The sequence below is a fragment of the Taurulus bubalis genome (assembly GCF_910589615.1).
Source record: "Taurulus bubalis genome assembly, chromosome: 2".
In the NCBI taxonomy this organism is placed as follows: domain Eukaryota; kingdom Metazoa; phylum Chordata; class Actinopteri; order Perciformes; family Cottidae; genus Taurulus; species Taurulus bubalis.
Genome location: NC_136590.1, coordinates 37818736 through 37838545, shown reverse-complemented (window position 1 = coordinate 37838545; position 19810 = coordinate 37818736). Strand labels below are relative to the sequence as shown.

General features: G+C 43.2%; 1 protein-coding gene across 1 annotated transcript; it reads left to right on the top strand.

Moving 5' to 3' along the window:
• The first annotated feature begins 1172 nt into the window (after positions 1-1172).
• On the top strand, positions 1173-18484 carry LOC306753694 (protocadherin alpha-C2-like). Its single transcript, XM_079237600.1, has 4 exons — positions 1173-3756; positions 6171-6229; positions 9200-9285; positions 18014-18484. The coding sequence occupies exons 1-4, from the start codon at positions 1195-1197 to the stop codon at positions 18325-18327; spliced, it is 3021 nt and encodes a 1006-aa protein (XP_079093726.1). The 5' UTR covers positions 1173-1194; the 3' UTR covers positions 18328-18484.
• Positions 18485-19810: the final 1326 nt, after the last annotated feature.

Genomic DNA, 19810 nt, shown 5'->3' with positions numbered 1-19810 from the left:
ATGTGTGTCCATGTGTGCGACCACGATGTTGCGCTGTATATCTACCATTTTGGGGGAAGGTGGTGGTGTTGAATATTCTGTACATTAGCCCTGACCTCGTCTATGATCAACAGTGAGTCCAGACTCATTTAACACAAGTATATTATATGGTTTAGCGACATCTTCGGGTTATATTTTCCTTTTTCCCCATATGTTTTTTTTTTCAGCCATGTGCTGAACAGCGACTCATATACATGGAACGAATGACTGGTGTCGGTGAATAACCCATCCTATACATTCATATGACTGTTATGCGTGGCGGTTATTCCTTATTCTGGAGGGGCTTTATTAATATGCTGGTCGTCTATCAGCTCCCAGACCCGACACCGACATCGCCATGGAGGGATGAGGGGAGAGAAATGGGTGTGGAAGGAGGAAGGGGGCTGCGCCACAGTGGAGAGGGGGAGAGCGCGAGTCTGAGAGCGCGCGGGTGGTACGCCGCCCCTCCAAGGTCAAGGCAGCGACATTCATACTACATAGCTTCCGGTTACCGTTTTCAGAATAAATCCCCACATAAATGAACTGGCATCCCGTGCTGCTGATCTTTCACACACATGGAGGCGTGGCACTTGGTTTCATGGCAACACAAACTCAACTAGATGCGGTACAAGTATAAGTGTTTGGTCGTACTACATAATGGCAAAACATTTCAAGAAACTATGAGTTGGGATTTGATGAAACAAGCTGTCACCCACAGCCCTTTATTACACTACCTAACTAAAAACAGTGGAAGGGCTTTCTAGTTTGGGGCTTCCTGGACGCGATTCTTCTCATCTTCACTCCAATAGAGCCGACTGAGAGAAAAAGAAAAAAAGTGCCAGTTTAAATAATTTTATTTTGAAAGAAACACATATCGTTTCCGGTTTTATCGGGGCAAATTTCCACAGTCTTGATGGATCTCACAGCTCCAGCGGCAGGGAAACACACCCGTCAGCAGCGCGCATTGGAGACAAAAAAGTGCATCACGGACAAAGGGAATATGGGTGCGCTGGAGAGGATTCACCTCAGCCGGGTAACACAATGGAAGAGCCGCGTGTGTTTCATTCACCGGGAGACCAATTAGCCCACCTTAATGAGGTGCTGGGATGCAAGATACTGCAAGCTAAAAAGGCGGAAGGCTGCGTTTAATCCGTCTGCGGATCCTACGAGCTTGCAATGGCTGTGGCGGGGATATGCAAGTGGATAGGGAATACTGTGCCTTTTTATTTTGTGATAATTTCCTTATTTTGTGGCCTTTCTTTTGGACAATTGCGATATTCGATTTCGGAAGAACTAGAAAACGGAGCACTGGTCGGTGATCTGGCGCATGACTTGGGGCTGGATATTCGAAAGCTCGCCTCTCGAAAAATTAAGGTAACCTCGAACAGCGGGAAGCGCTACGTGATTGTCAACCCCAAAAATGGGAAGCTACTTGTCAATGAAAGGATCGACAGGGAGGCACTGTGCGATTTATCCAGCACCTGCCTCATCAATCTGGAGTTGATGGTCGAAAACCCCAGCGAGGTGCACCATGTCGAGGTGGAGATTGTGGACGCCAATGACAATGCGCCGCAGTTCCCCAGTGATGAGTATCAAGTGGAAATCACGGAATCTGCTCTACCGGGGTCTCGATACCCGATTGAAAACGCTCAAGACCCAGACATCGGGTCCAATTCAGTTCGGATGTATCAGCTCAGCACAAACGACCATTTCGCGCTGGTGTCGAACAAACCCTCCCTCAACACCAAGCACATCGAGCTTGTGCTCAAAAAGCCCGTTGATCGCGAACAGACGATTTACCACCAATTAATTCTAAGTGCTGTGGATGGTGGGTCGCCGGAAAAAACGGGCACGGCCAAAATCAATATCCGGGTGCTGGACTCTAACGATAATGTCCCCATGTTCGACAGCTCAGTGTACAAGGTGAAGCTGTTGGAAAATTCGCCCAAAAACACCCTGGTGATCAAACTGAACGCGACTGATCTGGATGAGGGCACAAATGGAGAGGTGTATTACTCGTTCAGCAGCTACACTCCAGAGAGAGTGAGGCAGATGTTCAGCATGGACACTAACACGGGAGAAATAAGAGTGAGGAGCAACGTCGACTATGAGGAGACCACGTCCTATGAGATGTACATTCAGGCCATGGACAAGGGCCCCGGGGCCGTGGCGGCACACTGCAAGGTAGTGGTAGAGGTGGTGGACGTGAATGACAACGTCCCTCAGATCGTGCTCTCCTCTCTGTCCAGCCCCGTAAGGGAGGATGCCCGTGCAGACACAGTGGTGGCCCTCATTAGCGTCACTGATCGAGACTCGGGCGCCAACAAGCAGGTGAGCTTGGAGATCCCAGCAGGCCTTCCTTTCAAGATCAAGTCCTTCAGAAATTACTACACTCTGGTTACCTCAGCCTTCCTGGACCGCGAGACCACCGATGCCTACAACGTTACGCTGAGTGCCACCGACGGAGGAAACCCTCCCCTTTCCTCCCAGAAGACCATACAGGTGGATGTGGCTGATGTCAATGACAACCCGCCACGGTTTGAACAGACTTCGTATACCGTCTATGTGGCTGAGAACAATGGTCCTGGGGCCTCTTTGTGTACTGTGAAAGCTCAAGACGCAGACATCAAAGAGAACGCGCGCATCACCTACACAGTGCTCAACGACAACAACCACGGCATCCCTGTCACCTCATATGTGTCCGTGAAGGCCGACACAGGAGAGGCGTATGCCCTGCGAGCCTTCGACTATGAGTCACTGAGAGAGTTTCACTTCCAGGTCAAAGCCCAAGATGGGGGCATTCCTCCACTCAGCCGCGTCGCCACTGTCTACATCTACATAATGGATCAGAACGACCACGCTCCGCTGATAGTCAACCCTCCTGGCAACGGCACGCGTTCCTTGGAAACGGTACAGAAGAACGCAGAGCCCGGCGCCATGGTGACCAAAGTGGTGGCTTACGACGCAGACGCTGGTCCCAATGCCTGGCTGGTGTACGTGCTGGAGACGGCCACGGACCTGGACTTGTTCAAGGTGCACGAGCACACCGGTGAGATCAGGACCACTCGGAGGATCCTGGAGGACAACTCAACCTCTTTTGCTCTCACCGTTTTAGTGAAGGACCATGGGCAGCCGAGTCTCTCCTCCACCGCCACCATCAACGTGGCTGTCATGGAGGTGCCACCCAAAGTGGCTCCTGACCCCAAGAGGATCATCCGACCTCACAGCACGCTGCTCTTCTCCAACGTGACGCTCTACTTGATCGTGGCTTTGAGCGCCACCACCTTCGTTTTCCTGGTCACTGTGGTGGTGCTGGCCATCGTCCGCTGCCATGCCTACTGCACCCAACCTGGGTCCTGTTCCCCGTGCTGCGTGTCACAGAAGCACCCTCCAGACGGTGGGAGCAGCAGCGTGAGTGCCGGAGGGGGAGGGGGAGGCGGAGGCGGCGGCGGCGGCGGCCCACCCGGGGCACAGCCTAATAACAATGTGATGCTCCGGAGGGACCTTAAGGTGGAGCCTCACTACATCGAGGTGCGTGGGAACGGCTCCCTAACAAAGACGTACTGCTACAAGACCTGCCTGACAGCCACCTCTGGCAGTGACACGTTCATGTTCTACAACACGGGGCGTCCCATCAGCGGCACCTGGGGTAGCGGTGCCGACCGCTTCTTCACGGGTGGAAGTGGATTTGTACGCAGACTGAGCATGCCCGATGCCTCGATGCAACTCTGCCCAGAGGTGTGTCATTCTCTTTTTTACGCTTATACCTTTGAGTGATGAATCCTCATGTTTACAAATTAGAGGCTTAAAATTACACTTTATTTAGCTCCAAACAATGTAATACCCTTTTTAAAGTACATACATTGCATTACGGTTATAGAATAGCATGCACTGTTGTAGTTTTTATCAGTGTCGTTGTGTTGCTGCAGGGTGACAATATTCCTGCGTGCCAAGTTTGATCCCCTCCTGCAATGAATCGAATCTTTGCAAGCCTCATTTTCTTTGTTCAGTCCCCACTCGTACTGTGCTGTCGCTCAGCCCGGCCCAGCACTCGCACTGCATTAGTGTCAGGCCTGATGCTTTTCAGGGTCCTGTGCTATTTCTGATGATTCAGAGATTTGTGTTTCAGTTCGAGGCTGTCATCACATCTACTCTAAGAACAGGTCATGTAGTCTTCGCTACTGGCTCACTCTCTGTGCAAGTGGGTTTGTTTGTGTGTGTGTGTGTGTGTGTGTGTGTGTGTGTGTGTGTGTGTGTGTGTGTGTGTGTGTGTGTGTGTGTGTGAGAGGGTGTGTGTGTCTGTGTGTGAGTAAAACTTTTACACTGGATCCGTTGGGGTTAATTGACTCGATCAAAGGCCCTGCAGGACTAGTTGTTGTCTCTGACTATAGGAGAGATATGCATTTACCTACCTTCTGCCATTGTATTTTCTTGAGCTTAAAGGCTGCCTTTCTTCAATGGTGCAATTCTCTCTCTTCAAGATGAGTGACACAGTGAATGCCTCGGCCTGCGAGGCCATGCCTAGCAACACAATCACACCTAGAATACTATTTATAGAGAGGTACCATTTAAAACATATTACTGTTTGCCGTTTTAATTAACATGGTCCCGGTCAAGAAGTCATATTTGCATTCACCCACTATGTATCCCTTAAATGTTGAAGTGTTCAAGTCTATTAGTTGTATATTTAAGGAGCACAGGTTTTACTCTAGATTTTGGGTGGTTGTGTTCTGTCATTTAAATGTAATTGAAATGTTCCTAAGGTTATGAGTTCATCTCTGGGTGCAGCATCTGATTGATCACAGTGACAGCGACCAGATCATTAGTGATACGGAAATCTCTTACCAAGACAAGTGTAGCGGTGTAAATTATATTAACCTCCAGCCTGTGTTCCTCAGCCCTGCAAATTAGATTTACTCCAAGAGGCTGGGCCTACCAGCAGAAAACAATTCTCTCTGAATTGAACTGGGGAACATAATGTGTCATCTTTATCTCGGACACTTGCTACTGCCTGAGCAGGTTTGTGTCTTAAAACACAGCTTTTCTTATTCAGTGTTCTTGAGGTCCAAGGCTACACACCCACATGATGCTGACAGACTTTAGCATTCATGCAGATGGTCAAAATCATTGCATACAGTCAATGTGTGCAGTACCTAGTCGTGAGGAAAGTAATGAGTAGGCATAATCAGGCATAATAAATGGCCTTGAAAGATTAGCTCATTAAAATGCATGTTTCCCCCTTACCAGACTAGTTCTTTGAATTTTCGAGGCAAAATTAGGCCATCATCAAAGGCAAATTAATGGGAGTCCATTCCAATAGGCCAAAACATTCATCAGAATCAAGTACATCTCCAAAGCAAGGAAGATGGAATAATAATAAGATGAAATCAGCTTGTACAAGAGCTTAGTGACCATTCGTAAAATAGCATTGAGGATTTTGTTCCACACATTAACTTGCACTAAATCCTACACATTTGCGATACCATATTTGTATACAACCCGCCCATCACTCTGGGTTAGTACAGACCAGACCTCTAGGATGCGGTTGCCCTGGCGATGATGGCTCTGGCTTATTGGTTTTCAAAGGCAATAATTTACCGGAGGACTGCTGGGAGTTGCAAGCACTCAGCCCGGGTTCATCAGGAGCAGACAGATGCTCACAGTTCCACACAAACATGTACACATCGGTCTGTTCAAACACCCCGGCACTCAGGGAAAGGGCATAACTCCCCCAGCTCTCGCATTCATAGAGCCGTGGAGTGAGAGACTGCCTAAAACTTGTCAATTTGGCTCTCAGTCACTGCTCTTTTTAAAGCCCTTCTGTGTCTGTGTGGATATCAATATGTATGTGTGTGTGTGTGTGTGTGTGTGTGTGTGTGTGTGTGTGTGTGTGTGTGTGTGTGTGTGTGTGTGTGTGCATGTAGGGGACACGACTGCAGTGTTCCTATCACGTCCGGAGCTGGGATGTGTATCATGATTAATTGATGAGGCCTTGGCCCAGCCTGTGCTCTGCACTGTATGAGATCAAACTAAACTCTCTCTCTCTGTCTCTCTTCCCTCCTGTCTCCCTCTCTCTCTCCTCTCTCCACCCCTCTGCCCCCCGCCACCCCTCTCTCTCTCTCTACCTCTACCTCTACCTCTTGCTCGCTCAGCCGAAAGCCCCGAATGCTGACTGGCGATATTCTGCATCTTTGAGGGCAGGGATGCAGAGGTAAGCACTTTCCATCTTTAACTCTTTTGCAACTTGTGATCAAAATCGGGGAAAAAAGTTACACCTTTTTATCCGACTCACACTGTCTACATCCAGTCTCTGCTACCACTACAGTGCCCCTTCATAATGCTCTTTACCACAGCTGCGATGTATGGGATCTCTGAGCAATGACGCATCAGATTTCTTCTAGTTACCGGCACCTCAAAATGATCTCATTAATGGCCTTATTTAAAATGACAACAAAGACCGAACACTGCCGATCAGTATGTGCCATGACCAGAAATGGACGATTAGTCGCCCCTCAGCATCAGTTTGAACCTCAACCTCCATCCTCTTCCTTTGCTAGAGGCAATCCACAGCTCCCATCAGTGGATGCCTAGCACTCCTCCTCTGCAGTGTAATACTATATAGGTCATCTACATTCTGAGTGGTGCTTCCCCCCAGTTACAGTCTTTAAGCAGGAAGCATGAAGGACAAATGAGCTGACTATGACCTTTCTCAGATTATCAGATGCACACATGCATCAGTGTCTGCATGCGCAACTGCCCCACACGTGTGCCTTTCTGTGGTGCATCTCTATATTTTTGTCAATGAGTCCGGACAGCAGAGGACATTTTGGACCGTCAGCGGCATGTACTCTGTTTTTCCAGAGATGGATTCATACGCCTTGTTGCTTGACCAAATCCTAATTATAGAATGATTTCAAGATCTCATTTTCATTCATTACCTCCTGCACATCAGAGAATACTGAAATGTAGAGGATCTGACAATTGGAATAAAACGGTAGCTTTTTGCGTCTACGTCTGTCACGAAAGTTGTATTGAAATACATAATGAAGTGTTTTGCTAATTTGACATGGGGACAGCTGGAACGGCTGGGACTAATGACTTTTACCTCCACATGTCTGAATTTTCATAATTTTATGCCATCATTGCTCAGTTGTGCACTCTTGCGCTCTGTGTAACTTTGATTTAATTGGATATTAGTGTTAATTTCTGTGGCGTGGATGGTAACATAATGTGCATCATGTCATCAAGTCACTGTAACATGACATGGATTAACATAAATCATTACAATTTGCCGCTGCCATCTCCAAACAGGCAGCAGTGCCTGTAACACGCGTAGACACCGAGAAGCTCATATCGACATCTAACCCCAACACGCGTGCTGTAATCTATCACACTACACACAGCGTCTAGCACCAACTTTACTGACCCACATTCCTCGTGCAGTCAATCAGTGGAGACAACTCCACTATCTGTGTCGTGTTCTCACACATTAAACCAGCACCTTTGCTTATGGAAAAGATGGAAACCCACACTGCTCAGTCTGTACATGGCCATTTTATATTCATGCCAAATCCCTCTTCACCATAACACATCAGGGTTTTGCAGTTTGAGGTAGATGCTGCTGTGCTGCATTGCAGAGGCCCCAGTCAGGGTAGGTCCTCCTATACAGTATAAGCTCCAACTTCATTATAAATGTATGGGGGGAAATATTTCGTAGGCTGGAAAACTGCACTCCTGCACTTGGTTTTGTGTGTTTATTACAGCATTATCTTTCAAGGAATAGTTAGTCATTGAGGGAAATAGGCTATTCATTCTCTTGCCGGGAGCCAGATGAGAAGATGTATACCCTTCTTACATCTGTCTTTTAAAAACGTAGCTACAGCTATAAACCAGTTATCTTAGCTTTGCTAAGTCATATGGAGCAGGACGCATTGCCTTATATGGTATTATTGGAGCGTTGATTTTGCTATTTTACAACTATCATAAATGCACGCTCATTTACGCACAGGTGGCTTTCATCGTGCTAATACTGGTCATTTACACAGTTATCGGAAGTTAGGAGCGTTGCTGGATCTGATGTGGCACACTCGTACAAGCCCACTGTACAAAAAGAAAAGCAAAAGATAGTTAAGACAAGAATACAGACATTTTCTTACATGAAGTTCAATATTCCTAACAAGAATGTTGCACTAATATTCCCCCATGCATTACTCTGATTAAACTAAAACATCTCCATGAGGCAAAACTGTGTTCTTCAAGCTATTCTTTTCATGGCTATGCATGAGAACAGACTCAGGAGAATATTGTCATATTCTGAATAACAGTGGAATATTAGTTTGCATGTAAACATAGTCAGTTAACCTTAACAGTAAAAGTAGAAGGAATAGTTTATATGTTGCCATCTCTTGCTGTACTGCAGGACCCCCTGCTAAGTTCAATGAAACAGTAGAGTAACAAAAAGTACACCCTCTGGGTTTTCACAGCTCGTGAAAAAACTTTAAATAAAACTTCACTTTGGTGCCACCCTGAGAGTCTATGTTGTGCTTGTGGTGTGAATTTTTAATATTTTTCATGTGGGTGTGGTAGGAGTGTCCTACTTTTTATACACATAATTATTAAAATATACAAATGGAACAAGATCAGCTGGAAATACTTTAAATATGTTATGTATCCCAATTGTATATGTAAACAGATGTCATCTTGAAACATACGAAAGCTAGTAGAAAGCTTTTACTGTGAAGCAGCTCTGCAGAACAGCACTCGAAACAGCACAATAAAATCGGGTTGGATTAAGGGAAATTGGGATGATATAATAAGCAGTGACACAAGAGAAAGTCCAGTGTTACTTAGGAGCTACGAAATTACTGAAACACACTGAAGATGCTAACCTTCCTGGAGGTAAACTTTTAAAAGTGTCTTCCTCTCTAAAGTCAAATGCATGGCCACATAATGTATGTTGACCCAGTCACTTTACAACGATATCTATCTCAACATTTTTACAGTTTAAGCATTTTTTTCTGTTGGATTACCGTTTCAGTTGAGGTTTTGAAAATGTCTATACTACTGATTAACAGCTAGACGCTATGTCCCTGAATAAAGACTCGACGTTTGGTTCAAAGGCTGAATTAATATAAGATGGGTTGTGTCTCACTGAGTCTGCTGAATGTGTTCTGCCTCTTAGTTCGGTCCACATGGAGGAGTCCTCTGTGATGCAAGGAGCCCAGGGGATGCTGGTCCAGAACTGGCCCACTGTTTCCAGCGCTGCAGGTGAGTAGAAGTCTAGCAGTCAGGACAGAGTGAAAAAGCCCTGAGCACTGTCAGCTTATTTGGGGCAATGGTGACCATTTTACATCTACATTGGATCAGAAGGCAACTGAGCAAGGTTTCATTGATCTTGCTTTAAAATGCATTAAAAAGGAGATGATGTGAAATGTCTTTATGAAATATGTAGGCTTTAACTCCAGGCTATTTGTCAAAGGGCATGTTTAAGTAGGCACCTGGGATTTAAACCTCTGGTACCCTGGTTGTGTGTGCCAAAAACATAATCGGTGGGAAGCCAGCAAGTGTTTTTGTCCTTGTCGCTGCACTTGTGACTCGTGTTACTCCCATTCGATGAAGCTAACCGCTGGCAGGTGAAGACAATCAACCCTGGGGTACATTAAAACAGGAGGATGCGGAAGCTATTTGTATATAATGAAGAAAAAATGCTAATTATTATATTATTAGACAGATGGGCATAACCTATCACTTCCCAGGGCATATTAAGAACTACCTTGTTAGCTTCATAAGTAAGCATATACCACTATGAATGTTTTTTAGATGATGTGTGCTTTGTACTAGTGCCCTACACTACTAATTATAATTAAGGGAGAGAGATCATTTGACAAATTGTCTTGCCTTGAAGGAAACAAATATGACCACAGTAATGGTCATATAGGGGGGGCAAAAAGGGCAACGGGAATGGACCCAAAAGCAGAGAGACACAATGGAACAGAGGGTTGATCTAGGGTGAGTTTAATGTCCAAAACAAACAACACTACCAGAGCTGGAAAGTCCAAAAAGGAGTAACAAAAAATCCAAAGAAAGCAGGATGAGGCTATTCAGAAGGAACGGGATACGTCTAGGGAAGCCGAGTAGGACAACGAGCAAATCAAAGAACATGCCAGGAATGGGAGCAGACGAACCAACAAGGAGACAAACAAGTGGTAGCACTTTCTAATAACTACACACTATTTAGCATTAGTAAAGCATGAGTAAACACTTAATTCCTCATTTATAAAGCATTGTTCCAACATGAATGCTCATTAGTAGCTCATTAGTATGCAATTCATAAAAACAGTTATAAATGTTTTATTCTTGATTAATAAGCTTGACTATTATGTGTTTCATGATTTGGTTTTCATACTTTATAAATGATAGATTCCCCATTTGTAAATTCAGTAATATATATTGCGTATAGATGATGCTTTATAAATGTGCTTTATAAACGTGTTTTAATATTGCAATTCATGATTAATTCAGGTAGTTACTAGTCATTAACTATTAGTTAAGTATGTACTGTGACCCCATCTAAAGTGAGGACTATCGACGCTTTACAACGCATTATTAAATGACATTGAAAGACCAGCAGTGCCTCAAAGCTAACACAAGTCTCAGTTATTTTCTCAAGAGAAAAGGGAAATAGACACCACACATCACCGTGGGACACACGATGCCCGTCAGTGGCACACTAGTGCCACTGGCGGGCAGCCAGTATGCTAGCTTGCTAGCTAGGTAGCTAGCAAGCTAGCATACTGGCAGACTAGATACTCTTAATCAATAATGTGTGCATACAAACTATGAAACATACTCACCGCTCGTGCGGCTGATGGGCATTGCCCCCCATCACCATCATATTAATGTTCTTTATCACTTTGTGTCTATTTCTCTTTTCTGTTAAGAAGATAACTGAGACTTTTGTTAGCTTTGAGGCACTGCTTATAAATGCGTTGTAAGGAGATAGTCCTCACTTTAGAAGGGGTCACACAAAATACTTAACTAACGACTAGTACCTGAATTAATCATGAATTGCATTATTAAAATATGTTTATAAAGCACATGTTAGCATAGTCCCTAACCATTAGTGCCTATCTAAATCATTATATGTATAAATAAATGCATGAATAAATTACCTTTAAATAATTTTTTAATCATTTACTAACACTTTATAAATTATCTTATTACTATAGATTATCATCTATAAATCCTTAATACTTAATTTACAAATGGGGAATCCATCATTTATAAAGTATGAAAACCCAATCATAATAGTCAAGCTTATTAATCAAGAATAAAACATGTATAACTATGTTCATGAATTGCATACTAATGAGTTACTAATGAGTGTTCATGTTGGAACAATGGTTTATAAATGATGAATTAAGTGTTTACTCATGCTTTACTAATGCTAAATAGTGTGTAGTTTTTAAAAAGTGCTACCAAACAAGGCTTAAATTCACTAGGGAGGTGCAGGTGATTAGACACAAGAGGATTCAATTAGGGGCGGGGCAGACAATCACAAAGGCGGGAAGTGAAGTGAACACAAAAGAGGCAAGGAAATTTAAAATAAAGCAGAAAACAAACTACACGAAACCCAAGACCGTGACAATTTGGGTAAATTAGAACTCAGAGCTTTTAGAACAGAACAGACTTTTCATAAATTTGTCTCTCAGTCATTTTGGTGATTGTAACTATGGAATAGTTTGACCATTTGGGAATGTGCTTGCTACTTTTCTTGGGGATGGTTAGATGAGAAGATGGATTCAGCTCTCATGTCCGTATGCCAAATATGAAGCAACAGACAGGAGACAGTTAGCGTGGCTTAGCATAAAGACTGGAAACAGTGGAAACGGCTAGCCTTGTTCTGTCCAGAGATAGAAAATAAAAAAGACTATCTGCCCACCAGCACCTCTAACTACTCAGCTCAATCTCTAATCAACACCTTGTATGAGAAATACAAAGTTGCAGTGTAAATGTTTTGGATTTAAACAAACAAGATCTTCTGTTCTTCAATGAGGTGCTTATAGGCCAATGGATCTTTCTTTCTTTTTTACTTTTGAACAGAGCTAGGCTATTTGGTTCTTGCTACCTTTAGTCTTTATTCTAAGTTAAGGTCACCTTCTCCTGGCTCTAGTTTAACATTTACCACACAAACTCGAGAGTGGGATCATTCATCTCATCATCTTTGCAACAAAGTGAATAGACAAAAAAAAAAGATCTCTGCAACTAAATGCCCATTACAACCATTACACATTCAAATGTGTTTATTGAATTAGATTATATTGAATACCTTGAATTCATGAGGTTGAATTAATTATTGCTTTTATTTTGCTACAGATATGGTAAAACTGGGGCTTTGACAGAATTGTGCTTTGAATATCTACATGATCTTGAATTCCAGTCTGATGTTCATGCAGAGCTTAGCTGAGGTGCCAAAAGCCCGGGGCCCTTATGCAGAGCCACAGATAAACAACTGTATCCTCCCATGAAAGCAGCTGGCAGCATGGAGAGCTGCAGACTGAAAAAGGAAACTGTTTTTTAATAAGAAATGAGTTGTCCTGAGTGGGTGGTAACATTGAAAGTGTGTGGCATGTAGCACAACACAAGTGGAAATAGAACTGGCCTCAGAAATGAACTGTGCTTCACAGAAACACTGGCTCGGAGCTCATGACTAACAGCTTTTGTCGGTTGATTGGGAAACTTTTGAAACTCCGATTTCGAAAGTCTGTGGAACATTGGGAGCTGTTCCGTCCTACCTTCCTTCAGCCAAGTTTCCAGTCATTGATTTCCTGTCGAGCTGCAGGAATTAGAACACAGGTAGTGACTAGAGGGTGAAGGGTAACATCACTGCCAATCACTCTGCAAGTCAGTTACAGAATGTGTCTCGCTGTCTGTGAGTTTATCTCTCTATGGAAAAGAGAGCTGGGAAATTGTTTCGATAAAGCTGGACTGGTTCCCAGTATCTCTGTACCGGTTTGCTGCAGAGAAATGTGCATGTGTTTTAGAGCAGGTGAGAAGCCGTCTCTCTGGTTAAGGAAAGGCTCAAATATAACATCCTAAAGCAGAATGCACAGCATACTGCAGACCTTTCAGGGGTGCATTGCTCCAAAAGGAAATCATTTGTAAGGCACAGACATGTGCTGGATTGCAGGTTGATCCTCTTTAGTATGCATCAAGAGCTGGAGCCTATTTTTGTGACACATTTTCATTTCTGCAATTATTGTCATCATGATGAAGTTGTCTGATATGCTGCGATGCATCTAAATGCGGCATCCTCAAACCGGTGTTTACGTAAGTGACCCGTGGCGCAGATGAGGAGACATTTGTCTTATGCCAGAGGGATAGGGAGGCTATTATCAGTACTAAGAGAGTGCCATGAAAAAAAGTGAGATCCAGTCACATTAAAAGCAATTTTGGAGAGGAAGAGCAGAGGAGTACAGGGGGATGGAGAAAAAAAAAGCGAGGTGTGTGGGGGGATGGAGAAAGAGAAAGGTTAAGAGGATTGGCAGGTTCCTGCAGTACTGTTGTTGCTAGGGAACGCCATGTGACCTGTTGCCTGGCAACACTGTCTAACTGAGAGATTGCTGCAGCAGCCGCACCCTCCATCAGCCGGGAGTGGGCGAGGGCAGTTTCCATGGCAACCGGTCATATCTCTGAATGGAAGATTTAGAGACGGAGGGAGGGGGCGGGGGGGAAGGGAAAGGGTAGGGAAGAGGTGGGGGGGAATCGGCAAGGGCAGGTATTAGGAAGAAAAAGAGGGCACGCAGTAATTTAGAGGAAATAATGGAGGAAAGAGGGGGTTTAGGTTCGGGTGTCTCGTGCAGAAGACACGCAATGCACCGCACGTAATTACACGAGCACCGCACGGCCGTCAGATGCTGTGCACGTGCCACAAACCGCATTGGGGATTCATTTTAGATGGAACTAGACAGGAAGTAACACCGTCTATTTTAAATGTAGGACATCAGGTTCGATGGAATGAGGCTTCAAACGCCCACATATCTCTACCAGGTGTCACGGCAGCCTCCTCGCGAGGAGCCGTCCTGACCTGCTTACCAGCAGACGCACCATAATCCGTTTGCCGTGAAATATAGGCTAATATGAAGCAGTGGCAAAGTTACAAATAATCCTCCATGTTAGAGGAATGGTAGCACAGGGGAAGCGAAGCTCTCCGTAGTTCCTCCAAGCTGGAGTGCGACCTGCTCGTTGAGCTTTGTTTTTTTTCACATGCACACACACAGGAATATATCAGATTAAATTCTAATTAACATTGTCGGGGTTTCGGATTTGTCACAGCCAGTGCAGAGAGCTCCGGGATGTCCCAAGACGCAGGGACAATATTCACTTGATTAGACGCTACACGACCACTTGACATTTTAGCTCAGTTGGTCATGCGTGGGGACATGCACCGCTCCAGCCACATCAGGTGTACAGAAGCGCTGTGACACTGTGCAATTAGAGTGCAGTTTGCAGATTTACTACCAGTCTAATTATATCTATATTATTAATTCTACCTTGATGAATTTCCAATGCATAAGTAGGTCGTAACCTATACTGTAAGGGTCTGGCCAAAACCGTTAGATCACCCAATAACCACACGCAAAAATAACAGGACAATTTTCTATAAAATCTTAAATTAACTTTAAATTAGCAGAGGATTAATCATAACGTGTCAGTGAACTCTTCACCCTTTCTCTATAGCGCCTCCATCTGGCTTTGTCTGTTGAAATTGACTGAGCACATGCACACTTTGCAAAGGATGAGCTCCTTCCGTCGTGTGCACTCGTTGACCTGGGCACACAGACAATTTCATAATCTAACAGATATATAGTGGCATGCAATTTGCTGAACACATTAATGCTCCCAAAGGTAAAAAAAAAAATTATTGTAAGGGGAAATGTTGGCTGCCACCGGACTCAGATCTCTTTGCTATTCTAGGGTGCTACTTTGAATGGTATGAAATGATCCATGTAGAATCATGTTTGTTTAGGAAGCTGTAGGAGGCGTGTGCAGCTTGCAACCTGTAAAGATGTCATTATGAAGTTATCATAGTTTATGGTGAAAAGGAGTCTGATTGTATTAATGCCTGTCCTGGATTAATGTTATGGTTTTAAAATAAAGGATTCCATACAATAACCTGTCATAGTGAAATGTAAAATAAGGAAGAAAAAAAGACTGTTAAAACGAAGTATTCCCAAACTCAACTTCCTGTAAATAGTAGCATCAGGCCACAGGAAATGGTGCATTGTGTACAGCAACGCTATGCACTGCATTACTGGCTCAATAAGATCATCCACATTCTGCCTCACAGTATTTCGCACATTTCCTTTAACTCACCGGCTGTCTCTTCAGATTATTTCAAGCATGTTTGTCCTCCTCCACGCGAGAAGCCATCTTCTTTGCCTAACCATTGATAGCAATTGAATTGGAAGTATTTAAAATGCTAGATCCTCTTCCTGGGTTTAATACGCAGATTAAAAACAGACCGACAGACCATCAAATGTCATAATCCTCAGAAACAGACTAGCATTACTGCATTATGGCACTAACTCTACTAATGTAATAAGATAAACTGATCTGACACTGATTAATCATTAAATAAACTAAATTACGTTGGTCAATTAGCAGTAATTGGCTTGTTTGTGTTTAAAAAGGGTGTAACATAAGACAAAATTGTAAAAAACAAAACAAAGCTAAACTAAATCTGTTTCCTCAGTGGCCATGAGTTGAAATAGTTTATGTGTTATTGTGGTGGCAAAACTATTTAATAGTACCAAGTGAGTCATGAGATGCTGAAAGAAAGAACATTGAGAAAAGATGTGTCTTTGGAGTGTTTATTCTCTGCGCAGAGAAGGTTCACTCATGATGCAGAGTGCAATGCATTCTGTGGGAGGAAGAGCAGAGTGTATGGAGTGAGTGATGCTTATACAGAGCAGAGTGCAACTGTCTGTCCGCACATTGACTCTGTTTACAACAATAGATGGTCTTGTTATTGAGTAGAACATGAAGTAAAAGTCTTAAAAGTCACAGTGGAAAATTACCTCCACCCTATCCAAGTCCTCCACATGCTAATTATTTAATGTCATTTAAAAATGAATACTTCTATTTTTGCAAGTATAAACAACAAATAATTCATGTGTGTCTGTGTTGCTGTCACAATGGTACGCTGTTACCAAAAGACACAATCTCTGACCTCGCCTGCTATATTCCAAACCTGAATGATTAACAGCATTAATATATTATCAATTGTAAAGTGAGTCACAGCTGAATAACATGTAATAGCACTCTGTAAAAAGGTAAGCTAAGCTAACTATTGAGCAGTGTGGTAGTGTCCATTACATCTGCTCTTATTATAGTCTACACTCATAATTTATTCTCATGCTCGATGAGCTCATTTGTCGGGACCCAGTGGTACACTGTGCGCATGGACAGCGTGCGTTTTCAAAATAGTGTACTTCCCAATGGGACAGTGGTTTGAAACCATTTCGGCGCTCCAGCAAAGTCATAAATAGCCTATAAAGAAAAATCAAATGGAATCTTTTTGCAACGGACTGTGTTTGATCTAAATAAAATCCAGAAGGAAAGTAGGTCAGTGCAGAGGGAACTGGTGTGGGCCTGAGAACACTGTGTCTGCAAAGCCCGCCCACCCCCATCTTTCTTACTCTCTCTCTCTCTCTCTCTCTCTCTCTCTCTCTTTCTCTCTCTCTCTCTCTCCCCTTATCTCATCCCCTTTCCTTCTCTTCCTGGCATCTCTGACCTTTTGACCTCAATAGCTACGTCTTATTTTTTACTTTACATAATTATTTTTCTATCAATAGACGCTTTACGTTTTACAGTATATTTTGTCTGACTTGCTTTCTATCTTTGTTTCTGTCACATCCATACTCGAGCACTAAAGGTTGAATCCCTGTCTCTGGCCTCCTATGAGAGAAGGATTAAACTGCTGCCATCATCCAAATACAAATACAAATCACACTGCCAAGTTAAACATCTCCTGGTTTAAAGGTTAGCCCCCTCCAGGGTTCCGCCTGCGGTCTCGGCTGACTTGCCGTCCTGAAAATATCCTCTCCCTGTGGCTATCGCTCCATTGTCAGGCTATTGACCTGCGCGCTTTTGCTTGATTTTGATTATTCCTTCCATGTTAGATTTTATGAACATCTCAAAGATCAAATAATACAGTCTGGATCGGGAACAATGCATGACATGCATGACAGTTATTGAACAGAGGCAAATGTTTATAGGAGCTTTGTTGTCCCTGTTTTTAGTCGTATGCCTATTTCTGAGCATTTACATTAAGGGCAACGCAATATAGAGGTCAAATGCCATTAAATATTTCTTAATGCAGTGGGAGTATATACCAGAAAATAAACCTACAGGCTCTGCTAAACCTTTTTTTAAGCTTTCCTATCAGATGAGGTTCCATTTCTAAATGTGTTACTGGAAGTCTCTGGCAATAAACTGAAACATTCACACACTGACAATACTGCTCAATAAATCCCCTAAACACTTCAAACATAAACATCTGTGTTTATTAGCGGGAGCGAACACTGTAGAAACAATTAATCAAATACTGGGGCCAAAGTCCTCGGGTGTGTAGAGACTTACTTGGCTGATTCTGTTCATGAAAATGATTTACAATGAGTAAGGTTATAGCATAATATAAATAGTGCAAAGAACTATTATTACTATTATTATGGAATCGATACTTATAGGGATTGTTCATTATTTTGGGAAATAGTCTTATTTGCTCTTGCGGATAGTTTGATGAGAAGATCAATACCACTCTCGTATGTGGATGGTAAATATGGTCAGCAGCTGATTAGCTTAAAAAAACTAATATGTTATGTCTTGTTTGTTTAATTTTCACAAAAACATTGATCAATTCCCCAAGAATTGGAGCAACGAAGCACATTGAATGAAGGTATTTGACATGATTCTTTTCATCGTACCTGTGTAGATGGAGATGGTGGTGAGCTCTCACCCCCGGTGGGCGCTGGAGTCGACAGCAACAGCTGGCACTTCAGATACGGCGCCTCCGGACAGGGCTACTGCCCTCCTCAGCCCCTGAGGCCCGGAGAGATTCCTCCCGAAGCCTTCATCATCCCCGGATCCCCAGCCATCATTTCTATTCGCCATGACGCCGGCCCTGTGGACGACAAAGGTGACTTCATAAGCTTTGGCAAGAAGGAGGATGCCAAGAAGAAGAAGAAGAAGAAGAAGGACAAGAAGGACAAGAAGGATAAAGGAAAGGATGACGGTGGGGATGATTAGAGGAGAATGGGTGACTTGAAAACAGAGCTACCAACAAACTACCATTTCAATTACAGAGCCAGAAAAAAACAAAAAGCCAAATGCATATTGTAGAACCGAGGGAGCCTCCTCGCACCATACTTACATTGACATTGTACAGTGGCCCGACCCTCATTACACGAGGCCTGGCTCCCCCGCACCATGCAAACTTGCAAAACAAATGTTTCTCTTTCTTGGCTCATTTGGCCCATAACTTCCCAGCCTATAAAAGGTAAACAAATGCTCCTAGTTGACAGACTTCATCAAAACGTTGGACCAAATTAAAAGTTTTATTGGATACAATTTGCCTTTCTGCGATTTGCTGACCCCCCCGTCCCCCCAGTTTGTATTACAAAAACAAAAACACCTGAAAAGGTGTACTATTTGTATCTGACCATTGTCAGCTGAGGCTGCCTGTGTTGGCATCTCTGTCTTTATGCAGCCCACCCGTCCTTTTTGGCTCACCTAGTCATAGGTGAAGTGGAAGCCAAACTCAATAAAATGAAACAGAGGCTTTTGTCTTCAGTATTATGGAGGCCTTGTAGAAATTCAGAAAAATGTGGTCTTTTGTAAAAAAAAAAACATTTATAAAAAATCAAAAAGTAACAGCCTACAGTATATGTACCATGAAATTAGCACCTTTCAAGAGAAAGAGGTGGCTGAGACGCACAGGACCACAAATAAAGAGCTCTGTTTCAGTGTAACATAGCACATCGCTGAGGCGGAGGACCTGGACTGGGTTGCACCAACTATGCGCATGTTTGTTCCCAGGTTAGTGTATAAAGTAGTGGCTTCATAACTGCGAGTTAATTTGTAATTAGCAAATTACTAAATTCGACTGTACCATGGGTGGCAAGGGGGAGTTCTACTACAGCTGCAACTGGTTATAACATTACGATTTCAGACAAGTAGCCAGTTAGTAAAAGCATTATCTCGCTGAATGGTATCTCCCACATGGATTTGTAGTTGACCAGATTGGCATAAAAATGATGATTGGTAAATATAATCCATATTTGACTCTTAAAGGACAATTATAGTTCATGCATGTTTAAGTTCATTCTCTACAAATATACAAAGGATACTTTACGTCACTGCTAATATTTTCCAAAGCAGATCATTGTGTCTTGGGAGGCAGCTAGTGTTAGCTCGAAAATAAATTAGCCAAGACATTTTCACAGTAAGAAATCCATCAAAGTGAACACAGAGTCTGGTCTTATTGTTGTTTAAGTTACACTTTTATCACATGGTAATGAAGATTACGTGTAGGTTACGATTACGTAACTGTGTTTGAGTTTAACACAGACGTGATGAATTATGTAGGTCAACCAAATTTTGATTTGCACGTTATATGTAATTGACCCAGATTCAGCTTGAAAGAAGACACAAATTGGAAAATGGTGATGTATAATTTGTAGAAAATGGGCAGAAACATCACAAATAAGCAATAGAGTCCTTTAGGTTGCAA